Raw genomic sequence first — 17772 nt, forward strand, 5'->3', positions numbered from 1 at the left:
GTGATGTCCATTACAGATGCAGCGCCCAGATGGCACTGGGCCTTTCAGCTTGCATTTGTTTATTTAGAGACAGCGTCTCACTCTGTCATCCACGCTGGAGTGCAGTGGTACCATCACAGCTCACTGCAGCCTTCAAATCCCAGGCTCAAGCCATCCTCCCGCCTCAGCCACCCCAGTAGCTGGGACTACAAGCATGCACCACCACCCCCGGCTAATTTTTTTATTTTTAGTAGAGACAGGGTCTTGCTATGTGGCCCAGGCTGGTCACAAACTCCTGGCTTCAAGCGATCCTCCTGCCTCGATCTCCGAAAGCGCTGAGGTTATAGGCGTGAGCCACTGTGCCTGGTCAAAGTTTGCATTTTATCCTAAGTACAGTGCTGAACTATGAAAGAGTTTTAACCTCAGAATAGTCTTTGTAAAAGATCACGCTCTGGAAGAAATGTCTGCTGGGCATGACACGGGCTGAAGGCAAACAGAAGGTCAGGATGTGGAGAACTCCCATGAAATCCCATTAGCAGTGCAGCTAACAGGAAGAAGGGGGTTCCAGCCTCTCACAGCCCCTGGTAACCTACCCACAGGTCTCTCCAGCTTGTGATAAGACATCTGAGTTGGCAAGGCCCTAGAGGACCTCCCTGCAGCCAGTTCCCTTTTTCCCAGTGATGGGAAGAGACACAGACCTACAAGATTTTTCTCCATGGTCGTGCACCTGCTGAGTGTTGGGGTCAATTTTGGGCAAGCTTGATCTCCCTACTCTGGGGCACCCCTGAGTGAGCCGCATGTCCATGTCCTTGGCCTGGCTCTGTGACACAGCACCAAGGACATAGCCAGTGGGGGCTGGCGGGCCATGAGTGGAGCCCACATCCCCAAGCCCAAGGACCCTATTTCCTGTCATCCACGTTCTACATAGAGATCAGTCCTCTGTCCTGGCCCCATCTCCCGCCTGACGCAAGAGCCGTGCTCTGGGGCCCCTCAAGGACTGAGGGCCATTGGACTGGAACGGTCCCCCATACCTGGCCCCTGCCCAGAATCGGAAGCAGGACACAGCCCATCTTTGTTAAGTGTGTGAGGGCTAACATGGGTCAGGAGTTAAATGTTACTTTGCCATACTGAGGAGGGTTTGATCCAACAGAGAAGAGTATAAAATGAAACAAAGCACTGCACTATGTGCACCCTCTCCCTTTGCCCCTGAGATTCTGGACAGAGACCAGGTTCTCAGGCCACTTCAGGCTCAGGGCCAGGCAAGCTGCTCGCTGCGAAACTGGTGACCAGCTCAGGGGTGGCTGGCCACCAATGGGGTCTGCAGCTGGCAAGCCAAGGGCCCCGTTGTGGTCTGGGTGGAAGAGGGGATAAGCTACACCCGACATGTAGCTGTTCCCTTGCCAGGGTGTGGAGGGATGGAATCTTTAGGACCCCGCTTTTCTCAGGAAGCAGGTACTGTTGGGTTGGGCTGGGATGGGGACGGTCTATTTCAGAGAGCAAGTCGGCAAAGACTCATTTTCGAAACTGAGGAGATAATGCCTATCAGATCAGAACAAGGCCATTGGCAACTCCAGCTCGTCTTTCTACAAGCGTGCTGAGCCTCTGTGGTCTGCTTCCTCATCTAGGGGGAGGTGAGACTGGAACTTGCTTAACTCCTGCACTTCTAACGGCTTTTGTCCTTTGGGCCAGTTGATCATTCCATAGTTTGGTGTCCCCTATCTGAGGCCTTATAGGATGACATTTACTTTTTGTACCACGCTTATTTCCAAAGAGTATTTGAAGTGGCTTAACATAAAGGACTCATATATAACAGAAGGCTAAAATAAAGATAAAAGCATAAATGCCAGATGAGGAAGGAAAGAATGGGTGCACCAAAAACACAGACTAAAGATAGTTGCTGTTTCAAATGCTGCTTTGCACCTCTTGGCTTCTGAGGGGAAGAGAGGAACATAATGTGTTTTTTTTTTTTTTTTTTTAAGAGATGGGGGTCTCACTATGTTGCCCAGGCTGGTCTCGAACTCCTGGGCTCAGGCAATTCTCCTGCCTCAGCCTCCCGGGTAGCTAGGATTACAGATGTGTGCCACCACACCCAGCACAATGTATTAAAGAGCTCATATCCCCAGTGAAAGGAAGCATACCAACTCATCAAAAGAGACTGCTACTGGCTGGGCACGGTGGCTCACGCCTGTGATCCCAGCACTTTGGGAGGCCAAGGCAGGTGGATCACAAGGTCAGGAGTTCGAGACCGGCCTGGCCAACATGGCAAAACTCCATCTCTACTAAAAATACAAAAATTAGTTGGTCATGGTGGCGGGTGCCTGTAATCCCCACTACTCGGGAGGCTGAGGCAGGAGAATTGCTCGAACCTGGAGGTGGAGGTTGCAGTGAGCCAAGATCACACCACCACACTCCAGCTTGGGTGACAAAAGCAGGACTCTGTCTCAAAAAAAACAAAAAAAACAAAAAAAACCTGCTACTTTACTGTCCCCAAACGAAAACAGATTTGTTAGATGAGTCCTTAGCTAAGGAACATCAAACATTACAATCCGCTGAGCCAACAGACAAGAAAGGGTGTGCCTGTCTTCACAGTGAGCAGTACATTCTGTCTTCATGGGTCAGAACTGATAGAGAGATGGGGCTCAGGAAGCCAGCAGAACGGAAGGTCACCATGGCCCACAGCATCGGCACACCTGCCTTGTCACCCTGTAGCCTCAGAGCACTGAGCAGAGAGGAATCCTGGTCCCTCTGTCTCAACTGCTGTCCAACAGGACAGATGCCCAGGGCTGCTGACATTTACCTTTAAGTGGCCAATGACAAACTTGTGGACAAGGTGGTTCCACTTGGGTTTCCTGTAGACAGACAGGTGGCCATAGTCGTGTTGCAGCCATCCAGCTTGGGCCTGGGAAGAGAGGGTCACACAAGCTGTCACAGCCTCAGCAAACAGGCACCAGGCCTCTGTCAGCTGGGAGAGGTGAGGGTGTCACGCCTCACCTGAGAGGTAGCAAGGACAAAGGCCGTGATGAGGGTAGGAATCCAGCCATTGCCAAAGTAAAAGATGGTGAACCACGCAATGCTCTCCAAGGCAATGATGTGGGCCAGGAGGAGGAGGAAGAACACGTGGTTGGTCTTGAACAGGTTCATGTCTTCAGCCGTCTTCTTCAGGGCCCGGAAGTCCTCAATGATCTTCGACTGTTGACCAAGAGCACAGGGAAAGGAGTCAGCCACCAGCCACTCTGGAGGGAACATATGTCTTGGGCTGCCATTTCAACAGCCAATGGACAACCCAGAGAAGCTGTGGCAAGAGGGGGCCAAGCCACAAGCCTCGACCCTGCAGGAGTCCCTACAATAGGTGCTGTTGCCATGTGCCCCACATAGCCCTGGGCCCTGTATATTTGTCACAGCTAGGTAAGAGTGACAGAGAAAGGCTTTGACTCAAAAGCTTGCATTTTGTACACCCTGTGTTCATAGCAGCTCTATTCACATGGGAAAAAAGGTAGAAATAACCCAAAGATCTCATGAAGGATGAATGGATCAACAACACGTGGTCTATCCATGCAATGGAATATAACTCAGCCTTGAAAAGGGAGGAAATTCTGACACATGCTACAATGTGGGTGAACTTTGAAGACATCATGCTAAGGGAAACAGGCCAGTCACCAAAGGACAAATATTGTATGATTCCATATACAGGAGGTCCTTGGAGAGGTCAAATTCAGAGACAGAAAGTAGAATGGTGCCTGCCAGGGGCTGAGGGGTAGGAGAATGAGGAGTGAGTGTTTAATGGATGTGGAATTTCAATTTGGAGAAGATGAGAACTGATGGCAGTGATGATTACATAACAATGTAAATGTGCTTATTTAATGCCACTGAACTGTACACTTCAAATGACTAAAATGGTTAACCACACTTTTTTAAAAAAGAAAAGTTTAATCCCAGCACTTTGGGTGGCCGAGGCGGGCAGATCACCTGAAGTCAGGAGTTTGAGACCAGCCTGCTCAACACGGTGAAACCCCATCTCTACTAAAAATACAAAAATTAGCCAGGCGTGGTGATAGGCGCCTGTAACCCCAGCTACTTGAGAGGCTGAGGCAGGAGCATGGCTTAAACCTGGAGGCAGAGGTTGTGGTGAGCTGAGACAGTGTCATTGCACTCCAGCCTGGGTAACAAGAGCGAAACTCCGTCTCAAAAAAACAAAAAAAGAAAAAGAGAAAAAGAAAACTTGCATTTTCTACCACCCAACAGAGCACCACTTGCTCTGTGCACACTGTTGGGTCTTGAGGGGTTGAGTTGGGACAACACAAAGTAGTGCAGGGGGACAAGCTGAGGCAGGCAGGAGGGCGAGCTGAGGCAGGCAGGAGGGCGAGCTGAGGCAGGCAGGAGGGCGAGCTGAGGCAGGCAGGAGGGCGAGCTGAGGCAGGCAGGAGGGCGAGCTGAGGCAGGCAGGAGGGCGAGCTGAGGCAGGCAGGAGGGTGAGCTGAGGCAGGCAGGAGCACGAGCTGAGGCAGGAAGGAGGGGGCTGTGAGCCCCGGGCACATGGAGCCAGGGAGGCGAAGTGGAATCAAGGAGTGCCCTGGGAACACAATGGCATGGCGAGAAAGAAGGAACTTGGGACAAGAGGCAGGGGCAGGGCTGGACAGGGAGGAGAGTGGATACTAGGAGAGGAGCAGTACCCACAGGGCATGACCAGGGTGCTATGGGTGGTTCTGGTGGCACATGGTGGGAGCCTGGGTGCTAAGTGGTGCAGGATCTGCAGCACAAAGGGAGAGCAATGGACAAAGCCAAGGACCAAGGCCATGGAGGAGGGAGCTACAGGGCAGGACAAGCAAAACTGGGTCAGCTGCAGGCCAGGAGGTGCCGGGGGGTGAGAGTGGGAGATGGACTTGCGAAGGGGGCAGGAGGGGAGAAGCATGGGTTGGCATGGGTACGGGGCAGGTGATCTCATGTACCATGGAGGGAAATGTGAGAGTAGGGGCATTGGCCTCTGGAGGACCTGCAGGGTGGCCTGCAGCTCATCAGGAAAGCCAGAGGCAATGGGGGTAGTGGGGGACTGGCCAAGAGTCCAGGCCAGGAGAGACCCTGGTCCTGGCCTGGCTCTGCTAAGCAGAGGGGTCCAGCCCAGGCTGGCAACAAGAGAAGGAAGGGCTCGCTGAGGCCAGGGTGGGACCTCCATGACCACCCTGGTCATGCCCTATGGGTACCACTCCTCTCCTTGTAATCACTCTGCTCCCCGTCCTGCCCTGCCCCTGCCTCCTGTCCCAAGTTCCTTCTATACACTGCTCCACCATTTACATGGGGACTTCATTGTTGAACAAAACAGCCCGTGAAACCTCAGGAGTTGCTATTTTCACACGTCACTGTCCTGGAAACCCAGCACCCAGGAGAGTGTCTGACCCACAGACGATGAAGAAATGACCAGGGAATGGTCATTCTTTCTCAAAGAGGTGCTCCCAGACCCCAAAGCCACTCTTGTCATTAAATGACATTTTTCAGTGTTTCTTTCCTGTCTTTCCCCTAGATTGTCATCTGGCACCTTTCTGGAAAGGGATGGAGGAGAATGAAAGTGAAACTGGCAAGAAGAGAGGAGACGCCACTAGCTGTTGTCAAACCCCAGCTCCCAGGGAGGCTCTGAGGCCCTCCCTGACCACAGGTGATCCACAGTGGCTCCTCCAGGACAAAAGCACCCCTGCCTGCCCCAGCCCCAGTTACTGGTCCTGGGGTGAGGGGACCCTCTCTCAGACTCCCAGCCACCCCCAGCCTCATCTCCACCCCCACCCAGGTTGCAAGCCCGACTCACGTTCTTGCCGTGGTCCTGGCTGGGCTCTTCTGGGGCCAGCTCACCAATCAGCAGGGGTTTCAAGAACTTGCCCACGAATTCCAGGTCAGGGTGGAAGGCACGGAAGGCATCCTGGAGAGCAGAGGGCAGTGGTGAGGCTGAGACCCGACCTCTGTCTGCTCTCGGGCCCCAAGGAGGACAGTGCTCAACCAGCAGCAGCTCCACGTGTGTACCCAGACACCAAACGGGGTCTCCTGTGATCTGGCCCCAAATGCTGTCTCTAGCATTTTTCCAGGACAGAGCCCTTAGTGCCCAGTGCCAATGGCAATAGCCACCTGAGCTTCTGTGCTGGCACAGGCATGCTAAACTCCCAGGGGTTTGTGGATAGATGTACAGGCTGCCTTTGGGCAAGTCAGGAAATGGTGACCCTCCAGGAAGACGCACCAGGAAGACATGGGGCTCAGGGAGGACTTGAGCCTCAACTGCGTGAGCTGAGTGCCTTGCATGGTGCACAAACTGCACCACCCACCACCTCTTGTAAGTTCCTCACCTTCATATCCAGGGTTTTCAATGAAAAGAACAAGACCGAATACTACCATGGCATTGGAAATGTGCTCAGATAAAGTATACAAAAAATAAACACAGAGTTATGTAAAAAGCATTCCTGAAAAAAAGCCTGGGATGATCTAGGCTATTATTATACATGTTAAGATAGTTGGATTATGCCTTGCTTTATTTTCATTACTTTCCGAACTCTACCACTGCTATAATGATAAACATTTTAATCTTTTTTCCCCCAATTATAAAGTAAAAATGTGCTGAGTTTTGGTCAAGTTAGAAAAGGCACAGCAGAATAAAGAGGAAAATAAATATCACCCAGAAAGTGATCATTATTGCTAATATGTTAGCATTTTTCCTTCCAGCTTTTTCCTATACACATTATGCATATTACATTAATTATCTCATAAAAAATCTAGCATTTCTATTAGAGATGAGCTGGCACCAGGCGCCCCTGAGGGGATGTAATAGAATGTCCCAGTGGTGAACACTGTTTCATCTGCATCAAGTCAAGCTTCCAGACATTGGTAGGATTGGCAAACCAGTCAAACTCCACCATGAGAAACAATCAGAAAAATCAGTATAGCTGGGGAAAAAAATACAGGTTTGTAGGGGGGAAAAAAAAGTATGGAAGCATAGTCTAGATTAAAAGAGACTAAAATGATATAAAAACTGCAACTCTTGTCCAGTCACAGGGGCTCACATCTGTAATCCCAGCACTTTGGGAGGCAGAGGCAGGGGGATCACTTGAGGCCAGGAGTTCAAGACCAGCCTGAGTAACATAGCAAGACCTGTCTCTACTAAAAATAAACAAAATTAGCCAGGTGTGGTGACCTGCACCAATAACCCCAGCTACTCGGGAGGCTGAGGCAGGAAGATACAAATAAGTAATGATGATGCCACTGCACTCCAGTCTGGGCAAGAGAGTGAGACCGTGTCTCAAAAAACGAACAGGCCAGGAACAGTGGCTCATGCCTGTAATCCCAGCACTTTGGGAGGCCAAGGCAGGGATCATCTGAGGTTAGGAGTTTGAGATCAGCCTGGGCAAAATGGTGATATACCGTCTCTACTGAAAATACAAAAATTAGTCAGGTGTGGTGGCGCACGCCTGTAATCCCAGCTACTCAGGAGGCTGAGGCACGAGAATCCCTTAAAACCAGGAGGCGGAGGTTGCAGTGAGCCAAGATTGCACCACTGCACTCCAGCCTGGACGACAGAGTGAGACTCTGTCTCAAAAAACAAACAAACAAACAAACAACATCTTGCAAATCTTTAATGTGAAAGGCTCTCACTTGAAGGAAAAAATAAGTTATACAAGGGTTTTCGGGGGTTGAATGAGAAAAAATGAATATGAACCAGATATTCGATCATATCAAGGAATTACTATTAATTTTCTTAAACGTGACAAAGGTACTGTGATTATGTTAGAGCATCTCTTCCTTTTTCTTAGGAAATGATGAAGACTTTATGGATATGATCACATAATGACGCAGCTTATTTTCAAAAGGAAACTGCACACGTGTAAAGAGGAAAAACGCGAAGGTGGCAAAATGTTAAGACTAGTGAATATTGGTTGAGGATACACAGGTGTTTGCTCGCTCTTTCGACATCTCTGGATGTTAGGAAGTTTTCAAAATTAAAAAGAAGAGGGGGGCGGGTGCGGTAATCTTAGCACTTTGGGAGGCCAAGGCGGCAGATTGCCTGAGGCCAGGAGTTTGAGACCAGCCTGGCCAACATGGTGAAACCCCGTCTCTACTAAAAATACCAAAAAAAAAAAAAAAAAAAAAAATTAGCCAGGCGTGGTGGCACACACCTGTAATCCCAGCTACCAGGGAGGTTGAGGCAGGGGAATTGCTTTAACCAGGGAGGTGGCAGGTTGCAGTGAGCCAAGAGCATGTCATTGCACTCCAGCCTGGCGACAGAGAGAGACTCCATCTCAAAAAAAAAAAAAAAAAAAAAAAAAGAGCGTCGTGGGGAGGTGGAGAAAGTGCTAACCACTCCTGGAAATCTTTTCACCCCCACATGTAAGGATCTCCTAAGGGTAACTGCCAGTCTCCCATCATCTTCTTACTACATTCCTGGCATCAAGTCCATTGCTTGGTCTTTGTTCTATTTGTGTCTAGAACAGACTGACAGAAAACTGGGCCCATGGTTTTTTAAAACATGCCTGCGACCCACTAGCCAAGCAGACAAGGGATAGTAGCAGGGGATCAGGTCAAGCGTATTTTCACGGAAAAGAGATGTGCTATTCCAGGGCCCTGGGGAGGCAGGGAAGAGGCCCAGGGGGCAGGCAGGGAGGAGGCCCTGGGGGGCGAGGAGGGAGGAGGCCCTGGGTGGCGAGGAGGGAGGAGTCCCGGGTTGCAGTGGTGATCAGCTTTGCCAGCTCTGGGTGGGGTGAGCAGTCCCCACCAGAGCCTCAGCCACCTCTGCAAAATAAGCAAGGCCCTGGGAGAGGCCCAGAGGAGCTGCCAAAGTCAGGGCCCAGGGCTGGGCCTGAAAAAGCCCCTTCATTGGTCCTCCTCACATCACACCACAGCCTTTGCGAAATGAACAGGAAGTCCCTGGTAAGGCAGTTGCCTAAGAAGCAGCTGCAGTGGCTGATAACTAATGGATTCCTCTTGTTTCATTGAAAGGCAAGATTCAGTGGCTTACAAATGGACTCATCTCTGCTCCTGCTGCCTCCCCAACACCCGAGCCCTGCAGTCCAGGTTCCAGCTCCAAGGGAGCAGACAGATGACAGAGCCCTGCCTTGACCTGGGTTGCTCCTCAGCCATTTCTAGAAGGCTCACGGGCAGCCTCACCTCCCTGAGCCCAAGGGTAATAGGGGTGTGCCAGGCAGGGAGCCAGAAGTGTTGTTCATGTTACTCCCTTAGGCCTCAAGCCCCAACTTTTGAGATGAAGAGGCAGGAAGCAAAGTCCTGGGCTCCAAGTGGCAGAGCCAGGATCAAATCCAGGTCCATCTGCCTTTAAGGACTCCTTTCTCAAGTGCCACACGCTTCCTGCCATTTCAGAAAATCGAGCAGTCTGTTGGATCGGCTCCTTGCCCATGGTCAATGTGGCAGCTTTCCGAGCAGGCCCGGTGTGGACCACCCTTGAACATACCATGCTCCTTTCCACACCAGGGCCACCTCCATTCAGGACTCAGCCTCAACATCACCTCCAAGTGGCTTTTCCCAACATCACATCCAAAAGAGCTCTCACAGCCCTGGGCCTTCCCTGGGTCAATGCCCTGTTAGATCTTCATAGCAGTCATCAAGGTTCGTCATTAGACCATGTGACGTGCCCACTTGTTTATGGCCTGTGTCCCCGCTGGAGCATAAGCCCCAGTTGGGAAGGCCTGCACCTGTCTTGTTGGCTGCAATAATCCCATTGCCTGGAACGGGGCCTCATAAGATGGCTCACGAGGGAATGAATGGACCCAGGACCCCATAGCTGAACACACGCTGATATCATACTTTTCCACTGTGCAGTCATGATCAGACACTTGTCCTCTTCCGCGTTTCACACAACTTGGCTTCTGCCTCTGGAACACCAAAAGCCTTCTCCGGCATCCCCACGCTGGTGGTTGCTACAGCTGCCACCTGCTGAGGTGACGCAGGTGAGACACGGAGCCCCGGGAGTGGCTTGCATACATCAGCCATGAATCTTTACCAAACTTTGTGAGGCAGGTCCTTTTTTAGAGATAAGAAATGAAGCGTAGGTTGGCAGAGCCACCTGCCCACTATCACACTCGGGGATGAGCTGAGCAGAGTTTGAGTCACATGTGGCTACCTTGAGTGTTATCTGCTGTTCAGACAAAGGCTTCCTTCGACATGAGCATCCTGCTCCCTGAGAGTCAATTATTTTTTGTCTCTCACTTCCCATTGCCATAAATGTGTCTCACATGCTGGCAGAAGGTTCCCAGCACCTGCTGGGTTACAGAAATGTCTGGCAGGTATAAGGCAGACCAGGATTCAAGGCAAGGGAGGGCCAACCCAAACATTGTCTTTGGACCAAGAATTGGAACCGTGCTCTATCCTTGTGTAACAGGAGAGAAGCCAGAGACTTTCCAGGAAGAGGACCTGGAACATGGGGAAGAGAAAGGATTGGCAAACAGGTGGAGAAAGCAGAGCTGCACACACCCGCAGGGCAGGTGTGTGAGGTGGGGATGTCAGAACACCCAGATTCTGAAGTGCATGTCACATTTCGCTCTTTGCCAGTTCCTGCTTCTGCTGTCACCCAGCTCTGATGCCAGTCAACTTCTCCACAGGGATATTTTCCCTGTCCCTGCCCAACTCCGGGTACAACTCACAGTTGCTCGCCATCCACTGAGCACCTGGTGCCAGGATTTGTTTATGGCTGTGCCCACGTCCTCTGCTAGGCAAGGCTAATCTCTGATCAAATACTGCAAAACTGGGCACTTGGCCCAGGACTTGGGAAGTGCAGGACAGGCAAGTTCAGGGCATACAGTGCAGTAGGTGACAGCCCTGCGGACCAGAACTTTATGGAACAAGTGATCTAAGAGTGTGGAGAGTCACAGGAGGGACCCTCGCATTCTCCAGTGGAAATGAAGAGCAAGACAGGGATGCTGACTTCCTTTCTGCAGCAGAGAGATGCAGGCAGGGCAGGAAGCCCCTATGCCGTGTCCCCTCCAAGGAAAGAAGCAATAGAGGCTGGTGAGGCCGTGCTCTGTGGCCAAAGAGCCCCGCAGTGAGAGCCTCCCCGTAACACAGGGTCCATGCACTACCCTGAGGGCAGAAAGGCAGGGCTGCACAGGAGATAGGTCCCTGCAAAGCAACCTGGGCATGAAGAAATTGGTGCCATTCACCACTTTCATCTCGGAACTGCTTCCTGGGGATGCTGAGGCTGCAACCACAGGAATTGGACGGCTCCCACCCAGATCTCAGCTGGGGAGATGGAGCTGCCCTCCAGGCCTGGGAATTCATAAAGCTGGGACTGGAACCCAGGTCTCCTGCCTCTAAATACTACAACCCTCCTGCCCTGTCCAAAGGAGGCCAGAGTTCCTCTTTAGATCTGTTGCCTTTTCACAAGAACAACATAAGAGCAGGTTGAAAGGTGGAACAAACCTCTGGTCTCTTCTCGCCTTCCCTTGATTCTAAGAGGTCATCAATGCAGACCAGGCAGGAGAAGTTGCTGAGACAAGGGTTAGGGATGGGGGGCTGATATCTGGAGGCAGAGGGTCCAGATCCAAGCCCCAGCTTGAGAGAGAGCAAGGGGAGCACATCCCGCAGCTTCAGGTCTCTGTCTGTGGATAATTCATCTTTGTGTCTGGGCTCAGCTCAGAGCTATGGAGACACTCAATTAATGTTTGATGAATTGTTGCTGAAGATGAACAGTTCTGCAGTGGTGGGACTGCTGTGAAAAGAGCAGACACACTCTTAGAGCGCAGGTGAGGGTTCTTTTTGCCCACAGCAAGGAAAAGACGAGAGAAGCACCGCAGCAAACAAAGGGAAGAGATCAGAGTAGAAACAGGAAGAGAAGGAAGGTGAGCTGGGAAAGCTTGAGGTCAGATCCTGATTTGAAGTCTGAGCACTGCCACTTGAGCCAGGTTTGATACCTCAGAGCAATGAGAGGTGCCTGCGGGGCTGATCTGAGAATGAAATGAGGTGAAACGTATGAATGTGCTTTGTAAGCTGCAAAAATCAAGCAACTTGTATTATTATAGGCAAGGCCAGGGTTTCACTTCTGTGGAAGGACCATGTAACAGCCCCACCCTTCTAGGGAGATGGATCCTGACTACCTGGATATTTTCCTCTTCAGAAAAAAGGAAATGCCTTATTGAGGCCTCAGATTGTCCCCCTGATCTTCCGAGATTGTCCCGAGAATGACTTTCTTGACTTCCGACCTGTTTCCAGGCTGGTGTTAGGAATGATTGCACTGTGATGGGCTCAGAACATTGCCTGGGAATGTTCCAGGGAATCCAAACTGTCTTCTGATCAGTCTCTCCCCAGACTGTGCCTGGTCCATAAATTGTCACTCCCCTTGCTCTGGGGAACAAACCATCACCCAAAGGGGTAAAGCCACTTGCTCAACAGCCTAGACAAGGTGTCTCTGGATTTCGGTAGCCTGTTTCTGCCTCTCTCTTTAGGTCCTCTTTCCACGTGCCCCACACACCCTATGCTGCTCAAGGCCTTTTTCCAACCTGGTCCTGGACAGTTTAAACAAAACAAAACAACAAAACAAAATAAAGAGAACCCAGCTGCTCACTCCACCATCACCATCATTCAATTCAGTATCCCCAGTTCATGTATTTCATACCCCAAAAGTCTTATTTTAGAAGACAGGAAGCTCTGGGGACAGGGATTGTTTTTACGTGTTGCTACACCAAATAAAGCTAGCATAGATTTAAATTTTTTCTTCCAAATTCCTCTTTGCATACTTTCCATTCTAGCTGTTTCATAATCCTTGTTCTTATTCTCGTTTGCCTGAAAACACCCTATTGCATTCATCTGGTGGTTACAGCTGCTGGGGTGCTTTGCTACAAATCAGAGTCATTGAAACAGGTACAGGTGTACCTTATAGATGAGGAGTGGGGGGAGGCTCAGTCAAGTGACAACACTCAGTGAATGAGCCCAGTAATGACATCTTTCTTCAATTCTAGATCTGTTTGCAGCCCAGGTTGGCTCTCACCCTAGCTTATGAGAGTAACAAAGCAACTAACATCCAAGATGCCAGGTTTATAGTCCATGAAAGTTATACAGAAAGCACTGGAGCAGGACCAGAAATGAAAAGACTATTACGTTTTTATGAGACAGAGAAAAGGTCAGGGAAGGGTAGGGCATCCTAGTCCTCTGCTAGGAGAGATGTGAGCACTGATTTTTGGAGGGAACTCAGTGTTAAGGTCAGGTAAGCACTGAGAACATCCAGAACAAGGATGAAATAAATCAATCTGATATGGTAACAAAACCAGAAAGGTCAAGGCAATTGCCAGACTGAGCGTTCACGTAAGAAAATATGTTTAACAATACAGAATAATCAGACCAAATCCATTGTATTTGACTTTTCCTTCTGGAAAGCTTTTGGTGAGGGCCTGGACAGGGCAGGAACCTTCTACAATTTACCTATGAAATTAGAAACAGACCACCCCAAGTCCAGCAACATAGAGTGGAAAGATCCCAGCCAGGATCCAGAAGGTCCTTTACTTAGGAATTACCTTTACCCAACCTCCTCACTGGGTTGTGGAAAGGTCCAGGTGAGATAGCGCTGAAGGTATGTGAAACATACCCACCTAAGTTCTAAATAGCATTACAAACCCCCTAGGCTTAAGCAATGTCCATAAGCAAGTAAAACAGGATGGGGCTGAAAGCTGTAGGGAATTTCAATATCGCTGACCTTCCCAATCTTAGATAAGCCCTGGCCCTGCTGGCCCACACCACCTGTCCACTGTCCAGCTTGGATTATGGCGGCCTGGTCTGGCCTTCCCCTAGAGATGCAAGAGGTGGGGAAGTTAAGGGTTGGGGCTACACAGCTTAGAGAGCAAAAGCCCACAAACAGTTCCACATCCTAGACCTCCAAGTGGAATGATCTACTTCAAGTTCATCCCTCCTTTCTGCCTCTCTGGTATTCCCCTTCCCCAATTTCTCTATCCCATCAGGCCTTTTTTCTCCGCATCCTATTCACTACCACCAAGAGCCGCCCTTTCTTCTCTCCTTGCCTCTGCTCTTTTCCCTCTAGCCCATTCGAATCCATGGGATACCAGCTGCACCTTTAATAAACGCCAGGATTTCAGACTGGGGTCCCCGGTGCGGATAGCTGGTGCAGGGTAATCACTGAGCCAAGCATTTGGTGCGGGTAAGGTGGGCAGCCCTGGCTCCAGAGAGGCCCACTACTTTTAGGAGTGCAAGATGAGGAAAGGGCGTTCTTGGCAGGGTTTAAAAACAGAGAGCCATTGAATTGAACGCCCGAGAGTAACCTCGAGTGCAGATGGACCTGTTGCCAAGCCAGTCTAGCGCTGCTAAATCCACCGGCTCAAGGCCTCACTCGACCTGGGCTTTGCAAACCCCAGCCCGTTCTCCTTCCACCAATCCCCGGCGCCGGTCCCCAAGAAGGTCGACTCCAGCTTGGGGTGAGTCTAGATAATCCCTGGAGCGTGGGAACCCGAGCTATTGGGTGGTTTTTCCCAGGTGGCCATTGAGGGCCTTCTTAGACAAGAGTCCCAGCAGGAGTGATCCCCGGCTGGGGACGAGTTTCCTTCTCGCCACCTAGTCTGGATGGAGAGTGCTGGACAAGCGCAGAGTCCCACACCTGGCTACCTGCACTCCCGCTCCTTTCAGCAGCGCGCAGGGGCGGCCATCTTCCACGCTGGGGGCGCCAGAGCCGTCGGGCTCGAGCGCCCCACTTGGAGAGTCCCTGCCTCTGGGCAAACCCCACTGAAGGGGAGGACGTGTAGGTCCCGGCGCGCGCGGTAGATGCTGCCCTGTTCTCCACCGCTTGGACCTTCACCGCAGCGCCGCCTCCCGGGGTCCCAGATCCGGTCTCCACCCCAGTCGGCCCGGAGGAGGAGGAAGATTGGGGCGGGGGTACGAGTGCGATAGATGCACTTTCCTTCCCTACAGGACGTCCCAAGCTCCATTGAGCGCCGGAGGTCTGTTTGGCGCCCGGGGTGCCAGGGATCCTGACTCCGCCTGCAGCAGAGAAGGGTGGCTGGGGCGCCCCCAGACCCTTACCGTTGCATCTTCTCCAGCGTAGTGCCCGATGACCCGTTGGCCCCCCGGGTGCTGGGTGGACCATTTGGTGATGTTGTAAACCTTGCGGTCAATAACCAGCCACCTGTCGGTGCGCAGGTTATGCTTCTGAATCTCCTCCCAGCTGAAGGTGGGCATCGACACCTCGCGCTCGGCGGCCCCCTCGCCCTGGTTACCCCCCTTCCCCATGCTGCCTGCCTATTGTGACGCCCGGTGCACTGAGGCCTCCCCGCGCCGGCTGCTCGCTGCACAGACGGCTGCCTCCCAGCCGGTGTGTGCAGCCCGGGCCCTCTTCGCTTTCGGCTTTTGTCTTCTCCTACTCCTCCCACCGCGCCCCCTCCCCCAGCCTCCTCGTCTGCGCTCGGCAGTGTCCCTGCCTTCCTGGCGGAGGATCCCTGGCTTCCCAGTGCCCCAAAGCGGTCCCCTTCCTCCGCCCCTCCCTCAGCCCGCCCGCTATGGACTTTTGCCTCCAGTAAAAACTCCCCGGGAGCTCAGGGCCTCGACACCTCCTCTGCCCGCCCCTCCGGCTCCCCCCGCCTCGGGTTCCTCATCCTCCCGCGTTCTCCGCCGCCCGGGTTTCCACAGCGATCAGCAGAGCGCCTGCACCAATCGGGTCGCGTCGCCCCGCCTGCCATTGGCCCAGGAGGATCTTTCGAAGGCCAGCGGGCTGGAGCGGCGGGTCCCCGGCTCCCCCGCCCTCCCGCGTGGAGTCAAGCCCTGCTGCGAGGCAGGCTACGTGTCCGACCTCCTCCCTCCCCCACGCTCCGGCCCCGGGCGCTGGAGGAGATCCCAGAGGAGATCCAGGTGGGAGCAATGAATGGGCTCTGCGTGCTCCGGGGCGCGTGCGCGCACGCCCGGCGCTCTGGGGTTTGCACCTGACGCCGGTACAAAGCCGGCGCGACCACCAGGATGCCAGCAAGCGGCCCGGCGGGCGGACTGGCGGGCTGCGGGGCACTCAACTCCAGGCCCGGCTTGGCTAGGTGACGCCCTTCCTTGGCGCGCGGCAGTCGAGACTCCAGTATCCCACATTGTCCGCACCATCCACATTCTGGCGCCTTCCTACAACCTCCCTAGAGACACGAGCCGGCCTTGGGTTAGAGTGCTTTGAACCCTCTAATCAGACAGTCTTAGAAAAGAATTGCGGAACCTCTGCTCTGCTTTCTTGGGCTTGGCGTCATGGCTGCGGTGAGGGGGAAGGCAGGGGAAGGCAGAGGAAGGGGGCGACGAGGAACTGGCGCGGTCCTTGCCCTGGTCTCAGTAAGCTCAGTCTCTTTGGGAATCGTGGAAGCAGACGCATCATTGGGGAGTGATGTTGTACAGACTCCAGGAAATAAAGACCGCCGTATCAAAGGGATAGGGGGAGGGGGAGGATTTTTAGGCGTGGGGCGAGAGGCAGGCCCCTTAGACCCCAGCTGCATGACGCGGCTTAGTGAACGGCGTCCCGGGGAAATGGGCCTGACTGCATCCGCAGGGCTAACGGGACACATGGGAAGTAAGCATGCACCAGGCTTGGGAATCAGGAGAGGAGTTATAGGGCCCTCAGATTTCCATGGGATTTACAGGTGCCTGTGTGCTAGCACACCCTAATCATTAGATTCTCACCACACGCTGACAGGTAAACAGGACCCATATTATTACATCTCACTTGAAAATGGAGAGGCTGAGATTGAGAGAGATGGCCAAACGGGCCCTATCTAAACTTCACACAGAGGCAGGGGTGGTGGGGAGATCACTCTGCCCAACTGGTGGAGTTGTACTGGGGGGCCAGATGGGCTCCCTTTCCTCACATTTACACAGTCCCCAACCTCCCCCATCGCATTTCATGCTGGTGTAAGCCCTGAGCATCCCTCATTCACTCCACAAACTGCAGACATAAAGACGGCAAGGCCTCTCTGTCTTTGAATGGAAGCAGACATCCCAAACAAAAGCGTTCCGTACCAGATACGAGAATGAAGCAAGACCTCCGGAGAGTACAGTGGCCTTGATGTCTGTCAAAGGTTGACGGAAATGGAACCAAGAAAATTATTTTTTCAGAAATGGATTAACACACCGTATAGATAACTTCAGTGAACATTTGTAAAGGGTGTGGAGCTCCAAGCAGGGAGTGATATCTGAAAGGGAGAACCAGGGAGTATCTCAGAGAGGAGCCTTTGAAGGTTCAGGCCCTAAAAGGCAGCATGTGTGGGTGGCCTGTGTAGGGTGACTGAGAAGTATGGACAGGCCAGGGCCTGGGGTCCCCAGTGGTTCCCAGCACAACACTAGCCAGGGTAGGTCCTTAAAAAACATAAAAATGTTGTGTTGAAGACACAAATGAATGAATGAAGTTCAAAGAACGGCTCCGGTGAGACCAGTGGTAGATGGGGCTCAGATTGGGCAAAGCCCCAGCTGCCTCAGTAAGGGGTAAGAATGGAGGACTTGACCATGGAGGGGGCTTGGACATCCGTAAAGCAGGTGTGCTATGATCAGATCCATAATGTAGAAAGAGAACTTCAGAGGCTGGGGCTGGACTGGGATGTAAGGGAGAAACTGGGGAACAGCAATGAGTTCAAAGATGAGGGCAGTGCGCAAGGAGAGGGGAAGGGAGGAGAGAACTTTAGGCCGGGCGAGGTGGCTCACGCCTGTAATTCCAGCACTTTGGGAGGCCGAGGCGGGCGGATCACGAGGTCAGGAGATCAAGACCATCCTGACTAACACAGTGAAACCCCACCTCTACTAAAAATACAAAAAAATTAGCCGGGCGTGGTAGCGGGCGCCTGTAGTCCCAGCTACTCGGGAGGC

The 17772-nt window shown here is 52.4% G+C and overlaps 1 protein-coding gene across 1 annotated transcript in view; it reads right to left on the reverse strand.

The window, feature by feature from the left end:
- FADS2 (fatty acid desaturase 2) overlaps positions 1-15808 on the reverse strand; it is a 39922-nt gene extending 24114 nt beyond the window's left edge. The window contains exons 1-4 of the mRNA XM_033205137.1: positions 14977-15808; positions 5774-5884; positions 2971-3168; positions 2777-2878 (exon numbers count right to left, since the gene is read on the reverse strand). Of these exons, the coding sequence (XP_033061028.1) occupies positions 2777-2878; positions 2971-3168; positions 5774-5884; positions 14977-15183 (618 nt within the window). The 5' untranslated portion in view covers positions 15184-15808. The remainder of the gene's footprint in view (positions 1-2776; positions 2879-2970; positions 3169-5773; positions 5885-14976) is intronic.
- Positions 15809-17772: the final 1964 nt, after the last annotated feature.

Source organism: Trachypithecus francoisi, unplaced genomic scaffold (assembly GCF_009764315.1).
Source record: "Trachypithecus francoisi isolate TF-2019V2 unplaced genomic scaffold, Tfra_2.0 Lachesis_group8, whole genome shotgun sequence".
NCBI classification, from domain to species: domain Eukaryota; kingdom Metazoa; phylum Chordata; class Mammalia; order Primates; family Cercopithecidae; genus Trachypithecus; species Trachypithecus francoisi.